At 43.5% G+C, this 12,271-nt stretch overlaps 1 protein-coding gene across 2 annotated transcripts in view; it reads left to right on the top strand.

Moving 5' to 3' along the window:
* The first annotated feature begins 5,182 nt into the window (after positions 1 to 5,182).
* LOC106612630 (leucine-rich repeat-containing protein 1) overlaps positions 5,183 to 12,271 on the top strand; it is a 69,236-nt gene continuing 62,147 nt past the window's right edge. Inside the window, exon 1 of one of the 2 annotated variants that reach the window (XM_014213976.2) lies at positions 5,183 to 5,783. In XM_014213976.2, coding sequence (XP_014069451.1) covers positions 5,625 to 5,783 — 159 coding nt within the window. In that variant the 5' untranslated portion in view covers positions 5,183 to 5,624. The remainder of the gene's footprint in view (positions 5,784 to 12,271) is intronic. The other variant, XM_014213985.2, reaches the window with a different exon arrangement.

Below are 12,271 nucleotides of genomic sequence, written 5' to 3'. Positions count from 1 at the left end.
TTATTCCAGGTTCATATGGTGCGGAGTCATTCCAGGTTCATATGGTCAGTTCACACTAAGAATGGATGTTCCGCCCCCTCTAACTAGTGCCTCCACTCCTCCATTTCCCACATCATATTTCCTCTCAGCAGGGTTAAGATGATGGGAAAGGAAAGCGCAGGGATGCAGCTTTTGGTCTTCGGCAAAACGCTGGGACAGGACGGCCCCCACTCCGACGTCCGAGGCGTCGACTTCCACCATGAACTGACGGGACTGTTCCGGATGGATCAAGATGGGAGCTGAAGTGAATCGATGCTTGAGATCCGAGAATGCCCGGTCAGCTGCTGGAGACCATGTGAACGAAACATTGGGAGAGGTGAGTGCTGAGAGGGGGGGAAGCCAGGGTGCTGTAACCCCGGATGAAACAGCGGTAGAAATGAGCAAACCCCAGGAAATGTTGCAGCTGCGCTATGAATGTGGGTGTAGGCCAATCCACTACCGCTCTCACCTTGTCAGAATCCATCTGAATATTTCCTGCAGCGATGATGTATCCTAGGAAGGAGATGGTGGAGCGATGGAACTCACATTTATCCACTTTAACAAAAAGCGGCTTCTCCAGGAGATGCTGAACGACCTGTCGGACGTGGAGGACGTGCTCTTGAGCTGAACGGGAAAAAACAAGGATGTCGTCGAGGTAGACAAACACGAACCGGTTCAACATGTAATGGAGCACACCGTTGACCATGGCCTGGAACACTGCGGGAGCGTTGGTCAGTCCGAATGACATGAGGTACTCGTAGTGCCCGCTAGCTGTGTTAAAGGCTGTCTTCCATTAGTCTCCTTCCTGTATTCGAACCAGGTGGTAGGCGTTCCGAAGGTCCAACTTCGAGAAAATCGTAGCCCCCTGGAGAGGCTCGAAAGCCAAGGAGATGAGTGGTAGAGAGTAACGTTTTTTAACCATGATGTCATTAAGGCCCCAATAGTCAATACACGGGTGCAGGGTTTTGTCCTTCTTCTTCACAAAGAAGAACCCAGTCCCGGCGGGGGAGGCAGATGGGCGAATACTACCTGCAGCAAGAGAGTCCTCAATGTACCTTTCCATAGTCTTAGTCTCCGGATCTAACAGTGAATAAAGCCGCCGCCGAGTCAGTGTAATTCCTTGGAGAAGGTCGATATTGCAGTCGTAGGTTCGATGCGGAGGGAGAGATGTAGTGTGGGTCTTGTTGAAAGCCTCCCGGAGGTCCTGGTACTTTGCGGGAATGACGGAGAGATCCGAGGCTTCTCCCAAGCCCACAAGAAGACGTCCCGTGGCAGGTTGCGCCGACTGCAGATAATGCGCGTGGCAGAACAGGCTCCAACCCATGATAGAACCAGTAACACAGTTGATCAGGGGATTGTGCCTCTGATGCCATGAAACCCCCAAAACCACAGGCACATGTGGAGATTCAATGAGCAGGAACTGCTAGGCTCACTGTGATTACCTGACACTCACAGGTTAATAGGAACCATATTGTGGGTGACTGCCAATAGAGCGCCCATCCAGTGCTCTGACGTCCATGGGAATGGAGAGCGGTTGTGTGGAGATTCCCAGCTCTGACACCAGGATAATGTCGATAAAGGTCTTGTCGGCCCCAGAGTCAATGAGCAACCAGAGACATTTTGGACTGGTCACCCCACAACAGGATGACATAGATAGGGGTACGAGTAATGGAGGATTGGACACTCCCCATACGGCTCACCAGGGTACTCGTACCTACTGATGAGCCTGGTCTTCTAATGGACAGGTAGATATATAATGTCCTGTAGTTCCACAATAAAGACAGCTCTTGGTGCTCAGTCTGCGTAAGCGTTCAGCAGGAGACAATCTAGCCCTGCCCAGTTGCATGGGCTCCAGAGAAGGCAAGTCGACAGCCCTCTGTGATTCCCGAGGGAACTTGGGTAACATCGGATTTTCCCGGTGTTTTAGACGCCAAGAACTTCCGGGATTCCTTGGAGGCGAGGTGGGAGTCATGGACGAGCGAGTGTGACCGGGAACGGACTTCCTCCCTCCTACATTCTCGCAGCCGCCCATCGATCCGTATGGTCAAGGCTATGAGAGAGTCAAGGTCCATGGGAAGCTCCCGGGCTGCGAGCTCATCTTTAACAACCTCCAATAATCCATGAAGGAATGTGTCAAACAGAGACTCCGGGTTGCAGGCACTCTGCGTAGTCTGCCACACTATGGGGTCTTGACGCAGTTGAAGTAGCTTCTGAGCAGCCTCCCTCCCAGACGACGGAGAACTGAACACCTTTCCAACCTCCGCCTCAAACTCCTCCTGACTGAAGCAAACGGTGGATTGTTGCTTCCACACTGCCTTAGCCCAGGCGAGTGCCATCCCGGACGTCAGCGTCATCAGGTACGCTATCTTCGAGCGACCTGAGGGAAACGAAGAGGGCTGCAGCTCGAAGATAAGGGAGCACTGGGAGAGAAACGCCCGGCAGGTTCCTGGATCTCCAGCGTAGCGCTTTGGAGGAGGTAAGCTGGGTTCTCGAGAAGCCGGGGTAGGCTGGGAAGAGGCGCCGCTGGTAGTGGGGTTACTGAGAGTCTGGGGGTTATTGTAGTGGCTTGCTGCCTAGTAGATAATCTGCGGAATTGCTCTAGCAATGCATTGAAAGCGTGATCATGGCATTCCGCCAAGGTCTGGAGTCTTTTCATAAGGTTTTGAAGTGTCTTCCAATGGTGGCTCCTTGGGAGGAGACAGATTTGCGAATCTGGTCCGAGTCTGCTGGGTCAGTTTTGGCCAGTTCGTACTATCACGACTCAGGATATGATCCAGATGCAGACAGAGGAGGCGGATAGTTTGATTATCTGAATATTTATTATCACAAAGGGGCAGGCAAAAGGCAGGTCGAGGGCAGGCAGAGGTTCGTAAACCAGGTCAGAGTCCGGCAGGTACAGGACAGCAGGCAGGCTCCGGTTCAGGATAGGCAGAAAGGTCAGAGCTGGGAAGACTAGAAAACAAAAACTTGAAAACATGAGAAACGGAAAACGTGCTGGTAAGACCTGACAAAACAAGATGAACTGGCAAAAGACAAACAGAAAACGCAGGTATAAATACACAGGGGACAAGCACAAGACAGGTGAAACAGATTAGGTTGTGACAAAATACTTTTGGTTCCCAACATTGGTGGGACCATGTACAAAAACTGCTGTAATTTCTAAACGGTTCATCCGATTGGATGAAAATACCCCCCAAAAATACCCCCTTTTGGAGCTCACTGTAGCTATTGGACCATCTTTGTCTTTGTCAAACAAGCTGTTTGCCCATGCTGCTTGTAAAATAATCGCTGTGTATGAATGATGAGTATGTTGGCCAAAATCGAAGTTGCACCTGGAATAATAAAATTCTCTTGCATTTCAAAGATGATGGTACACAAAAAATACCAAAAAAAACTGTTGTTTTTGTCTTTGTATTATCTTTTACCAGATCTAATGTGTTATATTCAACTGCAGTACACTGCAGTTATTCTGCAATTACTGAGTCCAAAATACCACAGTGGACTGAAGTTTCTGCACTTTTACTGCAGTTTCAAAACTGCAATCTTTTTTTGTAAGGGTCTTGATAGCCCAAGCCACTGGCAGAATTGGGGTGAATCTCTGGTAGGTAGAAGATAACTCATTTTCGCGCTTGTTTGTAATTAGCACAGCCAGGCACAGAACACTATACGAGCATGATGACAAACAGTGAAAAACAAACGTTTTCCAAAAAATCTTGCCTGGAGAAGTTCTGAGATTTGCTGTGTGTTGGTCGTTCGAGGTAAACAACGCCATTATTCAAGTTTGTGGGCAAGCCCCCTCTACCTAGCGGGCGGTATCAGCATTAGCTATGAATGCCGGACTTTGTGGTTCACTCTGAGCAGACCAATACACAGGGAGTCGAAACTTCCCGATTCTACCAGTGAAATGAAAATGTGCTAGTTCTAGCTTGTAGTTTGGATAATTGTGATGTTTATGATAAAAACATCATGTTGTTAATATAGTAATGACTATATGCCATGGCAAAGCCAGGGTGAAATTCCCCTTTAAATTTCATAAACCACGCATGATTGTTTTTGGCCTTACATCCACTTGTGGACATAATGTGAGCGTTCTTTTCAGGGTGCTAGTGTTGTCATTAAGTAGGCACTAGTGCCTCTTAGTGGATAAGAGAAGAGAATTAGAGGCAAGTCAGTCGTGCCCATCATATTATCAAGGCTCTCATTTGTTTGGTTCTCAAAATGTTTGGTTACTGTATACCCTAATCACATTCTGCTCTACCCAAGGTATCCCATCATATGCAACTGATCATTATGCCTATGCTCTTGAGTCTTCCCAAGTATCACCTGTGGGTATACCATATAACCCCAGGGAGACCCACTGACCTAGATGTTCACCAAGTGGAGACTAATTATTAATCCTGATTTACAAAGGCAAGCAATGACTTGAGTTCAGACGCTACACCCTCACTATTTAGAAAATGGGTTCTATATTTGTATTCATTAATTTTGATAAATGGACATACATTTGGATGCATTCAGTATGACAGAACGGTGTTTAACAAGTCAAACGAAACTACTATACTCAACGACCAGTGAAGAACAGTGTGATTGTGACCCAGAGGGCGGTTGTGTATTTGGGCTGCATGAGTTTTGCGATTTCTGATGGTCACACCCATATTGATTAGGCCAGACATCGCCACACCCACCAAACGGGAGCAAACGTAGCCCTACCTCAAAGGCGGTTGAAGAATGATGCACACCCTTTTGGTAATTCAGTACACTACAAACCGGCAAACGTATCAAACGTTGAACCAAACTGAATGCACCCCAGGTTTACATGTTCAATTCAGACAGGGAGCCCATAAAGACAGGTTTACATTTGAGAGAAATGCTTTATTTAAAAAAATCGCCCATGCTGAAATACATTTTTTAAATGTTATTTTGTTATTTGTACTCTACCTACCTACTCTAAAGTATAACTCCAGAATGAACTGTATAAAAAAACAGTAAAAAGGTCAAAAGATATGTATAACTGTAGGCTATTTCAGGCTAAAATAACACTGAGCTGAGGTACAGTAGGCCAACTGAAGAATGAATCAGAAGCCTATCTATAATCCTCTCTGGCTTCTACTTTTCTAGAGGGGGGAGGGAGATATACAAAGGGAGGAGCGGTTAGGATTGGTGACGTCAGATTGGAATGAGGGAGTGAATGTTCCGGGTCAGACACTGGACTGAGAGGAAATTAACTCTGGGACAAGGAAAACAGTAGGTTACACGAAATAAAACAGAGATGTGATCGTTTTCTGGACCCGATTAGAAAAACTACTAACATCCCAGTGGTGACGTGATTAAAGGATAAAGAACCAAGCGAAAAATCAGGTGCCTATAAGTATTCAAAGTGAGATAGACAGCGTATGTATTCCATGGTGTCCAGTGCAATTTATTTACGCCTGTGGAGGTGGTTTCGATGTTTATTTTCTTTGAAATTCCGTCCGAAGAGCAAGAAGGTGTTTGGCAAGCCATCTAGCTAGTTCAGTTTGAGTAGTAGCTGGCCGTATTCAGTTGTTTCTTTTATTTGACGTCTTTTCGGGATATTTTTTAAGAACGGATTTTGCCATCACCCCGTGATGTTTCAGTGTATACCCCTGTGGCGGTGCAATCGTCATGTTGAATTGATCGATAAGCGGCACTGTTCTCTGTTGTACGTTCCGGATGAGATCTACCGCTACAGTCGGAGTTTGGAGGAGCTTTTGCTGGATGCTAACCAACTCAGTGACTTGCCCAAGGTAAGCAGAATGTGTTTTCCAACTGGCTAAGTTAGCTGCTAAGCTAAACCTGTAGAATGCGAAGTTCACTGATAAGGTTTACATGGTGGCATGTCAGGAACAAACATAAGTTGTAAGTAAATTAAATGTAACCAATGACCACGTGTTGTTGTTCATGTGATGGAAAATACCATAACCTGCAGTTTAACCAGATCGTTAGGCACATGATTGCATCTCAGGGGGGACATCATTACGCAATATCGCCATTCGTCAGGACAGAGAGGCAACGCGTATGTCGTAGACATTTTCCTTGGACAGATTTTTTTACGTGGAATGATGCACACGCCCTATTATTTGACATTATGCAAACTGAAAAACATCGCCTACTACAAAAATGACACTTTCTACTGTCATGCTATTGAATCTTTATTATGACGAGGGAAGATTAATCAGCTGCAAACTTCTTTATTCAATAACCAAGCTACATAAAAATCATAAAAATCAGCTTGATTGTCACACATATCTGGCTATGTGTATACACTATATGGTAGTTGTCAGTATTTGAAAGATGAAAGGTGAAATAGGCCTGTCACAATGATGAGTATCTCTGGCCCTGTGGTTTTGAAGTGACTACAACAGTTAGGCCTAGGCTTAGCCCAATAACGGACTAAAGAAGTTTAGCTTTAGTCCTTATAGTCCAAGGACCTTTACATGTTCTGCTTAGAGGTGAATTGTCTCTGGAAGACAAAATAGCCAAATACTCCATATAAACAATTGCAGTGTGTGGGTAAAATCACTGAGCAAGCCAAGTCAGTTAAAAAGCCATATTACAACATGTTTTGATAATGGAATTGTTTACTCTATAACACATTCGTTCATACATCACCGTGTTATACAATAAGACCGTGGCAACAAAAAGACAAGTCACAGTGATGGAATGAATTCAACAACACCTACTTTTGTTTCATCACAAAACCGGAGAGCAAGATCTGTCGGTGAAGTCCACAAAGCAAATATTGCATACAAACAGTTATCACCTGCGGCATGGTCAAGCACTTTAATGTTTTCAACAGTTTACTAAACAGCTACTGATTTAGAAAAACAGAGTCAGCACAAAGAGAACATGAGCACAGCCTCAGCTATTCCAGCAATATTTAAACTTAAACATTTAAACATCATCAAATCAACAAAGCTATGTGTTTAGTTTAATACACTGAAAACAAATGTTAAATATACCAAAAACAATTAGTCTAATCAATGTTGCAAAATATCATGTGGCCGTCCATGGTACTTGTGTGTGTGTGCGCAAGTAAAACAAACATTTTTGACTCGCCCTACTTATAGACTAGTTGAACGCCAATGCCATCTTCCTGTCTTTCATGTTGTCAACGGTCTATGGGTCTTTCATACAGATACAGTACACTTTAAGTTTTTGTTGTCACGGGCTACCTAGCTAAAATGCTTGATTAGCCTGACTTCCTCCCATGGGCAGCAATGAACCAGCTAAGTTAGCTAGCTGGCTAGGTAATGTGAGCCTACTAGTCTACATATTGAACTTCAATCGTCTCAGGCCAGTGGCACAACATATTCACTTATGGTTAGATCAGAAACACTGTCATAATCATTGGCCTGTGCAGAGAATTAAGTCAAAACCACAAGTCCAAATCCCCATCTCCATCCATGGCTTAGGAAAGGGCAAATTTAGCAAGCTAGCTATTGCAGGACCTCAACATAAGCAGACTAGAAACAGACAAGTGATTTGATTGGTCTGAAGCCAAATCCCAACTGGCCTCCCTTGAGGGGCATTTTACTGCACCAGGACAACCCACAGTTGAGCTCAGCTCAATGCTGATTGGCTAATTTATGATTTTTTTAAATCAAGGGAGACCAAATGCTTGCTGGCTTTAATCAATCAAATGCTATGGCAGCAACATGTTATACTCTTTTGGTCCAGACAGCATCAAATACATGGGCTACACATACTGAGATGGAGGGGCACTGTTTCCCTTGCTCGGATGATTTCTCCAGTGAGATTTGGTCACTTGCGAATTGATGGAAAGTTATGAAAACACACAGAGAGATGAAAGACAAATTATTTTACTGTATTTATTGGTCAAATATTTGGGGAAGCCTGGCTTCCCTTGGCATCCATGAGTACATGCCACTGCATCTAAAGCTAAATTGATTCTCAATTGCGGTACGGTTCTAGAAACATAAATCCCTCAACTTTCATGTCACATCAAAATAATTTCACAAGTGCAAACTATCTGCGTTTTAACCATTTCACTTGCGTATTTATAGTCAATCGAGTGCTTAGATTGAGTGATCAGGGGCATGCAAATAGTTTTCCTTCACAGAAAATGCATTGGTGCAACACATTCGGCAGACAATAGCTTAATTTTCATCAGATGACGAGAAGTGCAATGCAATTGGGCTGGCAGCCACACAAGTAAATTAGCTTCCAATGAATAAGCAGTCTTTTTTTGCAAAAACGATGCATGGCTATCATATTTCTAATGTTTATCATAGAATGTAGCCAGCTACATTTCCTAATGTTTTGCTAAAAGTTAATCTTGCATTTTATCTAAGTATTTTAGATCTGCGTTTACAAAACGCAGCAAGATTTAACGAGTTAATTCTGCATTAACGTGACCCCTGAGTCCACTCTGTCTTTCGATTGTTTTCCATAAACAAGTACTGAGAGTCATTATCAAGGGCTAAGCTTAGGCCTATATGGCATTGACAAGGCATTTGCTGGAAGAACTGTGCAGATGCAAAGTTTGGTAACAGAATTACGGTAAAAATCGCTGTTTTTTTTATCGACCACGATTTCCAAAAACTGCTAAATATCTGTTCTGAATTAAGATTCAAAGATGTCTTCAGAAAAATGGGGTGTCAGTTATGACATGACAGCTTATTGAACTACAGTAAGTGAAGTGGATTTACACCCGGTAACAGTTTTATGGTAGTGGAATTACATCATGGGTCCCTGATCTGTACTACACAGAAAAACATAATTGTAGACATGATTGTCATTCTCTTCATAGTGCATCCTGAGTAGGTTCACAAAGGTAGAAATATACAATATCATCCTTCGCATATATGGGTAGTTTTCTACACACTGGACCGAGTTTGGGAAACCCTGGAGCAGAGTTCAATACAGTACATTATACTGTACTGAACTATACAATACTTTTCTTTACTGTGCTTCACTGTACTGTGCTGTCCAAACATGTGAAACATGGACATCCTATGATTGGTGACCGGACCAAATCTGAACCAGTCTGTTTGGGCCAAATCAAGGCCGGTCTGTCTGGGCCAAATCAAGGCCGGTCTGTCTTGGCCCAAAAAACTACATCTGTGGATGTTGAAGTCAAGGCCAGGGCAAACTGACCAAGTATCAACTACTTTTCATTGTCCATGGACGTCCGGTGTCAGTCGGCACTCAGTGGGTGCGGACACTGGTTACAGTAAATGGAAAGAGCGGGCTCATGGGTATGTTTCAGTAAGGGCCGGGAGAGGTCACAATAACTGGAGAGAAAAGAGAGATGGATAAAGGCAGAATTACGAGTTTTAATCACTTAATTCGTAAACAAAAAAGTAAAAAACATTAACCAATTGGTAAATCTACCCTTTATTTGTTAGTTCTGTGAACTTCCACTATCCTCATGAGGGAGAGAAATAAAAGATATGTACGTTTTTGGTAATGGAATTACAAGGCAATGTTTCTTAAACTTACAGAAGGCAAATACTTTGTCAGACTAAATGTGTTGATATTAGTTGGTAGGGTTCTTTACTTCAATTTGATTGTGTTTTGATTTATTTCTAATACCTTAAGACTTTTTCTGGTATGTGTTTTATAAGACACCAGATGGAAATCTCTTTGATCAGAAATAAAAAACATTACTTATGCCAAAATGTTAAGATGGACAATGGTTGAGAAACATACAGTACCAGTCAAAAGTTTGGACACACCTACTCAATCCAGGGTTTTTCTTTATTTGTACTATTTTCTTCGTTGAAGAATAATAGTGAAGACATCAACCTGAATTTTGTGTTAAAAACTTGACAACAATGCTTTCTTAGTGTCCAACAAACTTTCTCTGCCCTTAACCTTGTTCTGAACATCTCCAAAACAAAGGTCATGTGGTTTGGTAAGGAGAATACCTCTCTCCCCACTGGTGTGATTACTACCTCTGAGGGTTTGGAGCTTGAGGTAGTCACCTCATACAGGTACTTGGGAGTACAGCTAGACGGTACACTGTCCTTCTCTCAGCACATATCAAAGCTGCAGGCTAAGGTTAAATCTAGACTTGGTTTTTAATTTCATTTTTTAATTTATTTTTACATTTAACCTTTTATTTAAGTAGGCAAGTCAGTTAAGAACAAATTCTTTTTTACAATGACGGCCTATCCTGGCCAAACCTGGACGACGCTGGGCCAATTGTGCGCCGCCCTATGGGACTCCCAATCACGGCCGGATGTGATACAGCCTGGATCGTAATTGCTCCTCTTTCACCACAGCTGCCAAACTAATCCTGATTTCAGATGACCATCCTACCCATGCTAGATTACGGAGCAGTAATTTATAGATCGGCAGGTAAGGTTGCTCTCGAGTGGCTAGATGTTCTTTACCATTCGGCCATCAGATTTGCCACCAATGCTCCTTATAGGACACATCACTGCACTCTATACTCCTCTGTAAACTGGTCATCTCTGTATACACGTCGCAAGACCCACTGGTTGATGCTTATTTATAAAACCCTCTTAGGCCTCCCTCCCCCCTATCTGAGATACCTACTGCAGCCCGCATCCTCCACATACAACACCCGTTCTGCCAGTCACATTCTGTTAAAGGTCCCCAAAGCACACACATCCCTGGCTCGCTCCTCTTTTCAGTTCGCTGCAATGAGCTGCAACAAACACTCAAACTGGACAGTTTTCTCTTCATTCAAAGACTCAATCATGGACACTCTTACCGACAGTTGTGGCTTCTTCGCGTGATGTATTGTTGTCTCTACCTTCTTGCCCTTTGCTGTTGTCTATACCCAATAGTGTTTGTACCATGTGTTGTGTTGCTACCATGTTGTTGTCATGTTGTGTTGCTAGCATGATGTGTTTTTCATGTGTTGCTGCCTTGCTATGTTGTCTTAGGTCTCTCTCGTTATGTAGTGTTATGGTGTTTCTTGTTGTGATGTCTGTTTTGTCCTATATTTTTTTTTTAAATCCCAGCCCCCGTCCCCGCAGGAGGCCTTTTGCCTTCTTGTAGGCCGTCATTGTAAATAAGAATTTGTTCTTAACTGACTTGCCTAGTTAAATAAAAAATGAAATAACACATATGGAATCATGTAGTAACAAAAAAAGTGTTAAACAAATCAAAATATAATTTAGATTTGAGATTCTTCAAAGTAGCCACCCTTTGCCTTGATGACAGCTTTGTTCACTCTTGGCATTCTCTCAACCAGCTTCATGAGGTAGTCACTTGGAATGCATTTCAATTAACAGGTGTGCCTTGTTAAGTTAATCTGTAGAATTTATTTCCTTAATGCATTGGAGCCAATCAGTTGTGTTGTGACAGGTTAGGGGTGATATACAGAAGATTGCCCTATTTTGTAAAAGACCAAGTCCATATTATGGCAAGAACAGCTCAAATAAGCAAAGAGAAATGACAGTCCATCATTACTTTAAGAAATTAAGGTCTTAAGTCACAAAACCATCAAGCGCTATGATGAAACTGGCTCTCATGAGGACCGCCACAGGAAAGGAAGACCCAGCGTTACCTCTGCTGCAGAGGATAAGTTCATTAGAGTTAACTGCGCCTCAGATTTAAGCCCAAATAAATTCTTCACAGAGTCAAGTAACAGACACATCTCATCAGCTGTTCAGAGGAGACTGCTTGAATCAGGCCTTCATGGTCAAATTGCTGCAAAGAAACCACTACTAAAGGACATCAATAAGAAGAAGAGACTTGCTTGGGCCAAGAAACACGAGCAATGGACATTAGACTGGTGGAAATGTGTCCTTTGGTCTGATGAGTCCAAATTGGAGATTTTTGGTTCCAACCGCTGTGTCTTTGTGAGATGCAGAGTAGGTGAATGGATGATCTCCACATGTGTGGTTCCCAACGTGAGGTATGGAGGAGGTGTGGTGGTGCTTTGCTGGTGACAGTGATTTATTTGGAAATCAAGGCACACTTAACTAGCATGGCTACCACAGCATTCTGCAGCGATACGCCATCCCATCTGGTTTGCGCTAGTGGTTAGAGCATTGGCCACTGTTCCCTGGGTGCCAAGACGTGGATGTCGATTATGGCAGCCCCCCGCACCTCTCTGCTTCAGAGGGTTAAATGCTGAAGACACATTTCAGTTGAATGCGTTCAGTTATACAACTGACTAGGTATCCCCATTTGTTTTTCAACAGCACAATGACCCAAAACACACCTCCAGGCTGTGTAAGGGATATTTGACCAAGAAGGAGAGTGATGGAGTGCTGCATCAGATGACCTGGCT

Source organism: Salmo salar, chromosome ssa01 (assembly GCF_905237065.1).
Source record: "Salmo salar chromosome ssa01, Ssal_v3.1, whole genome shotgun sequence".
NCBI classification, from domain to species: domain Eukaryota; kingdom Metazoa; phylum Chordata; class Actinopteri; order Salmoniformes; family Salmonidae; genus Salmo; species Salmo salar.
Note: the sequence above shows the minus strand (reverse complement) of the source record. Positions and strands in the feature narration are given on the sequence as shown.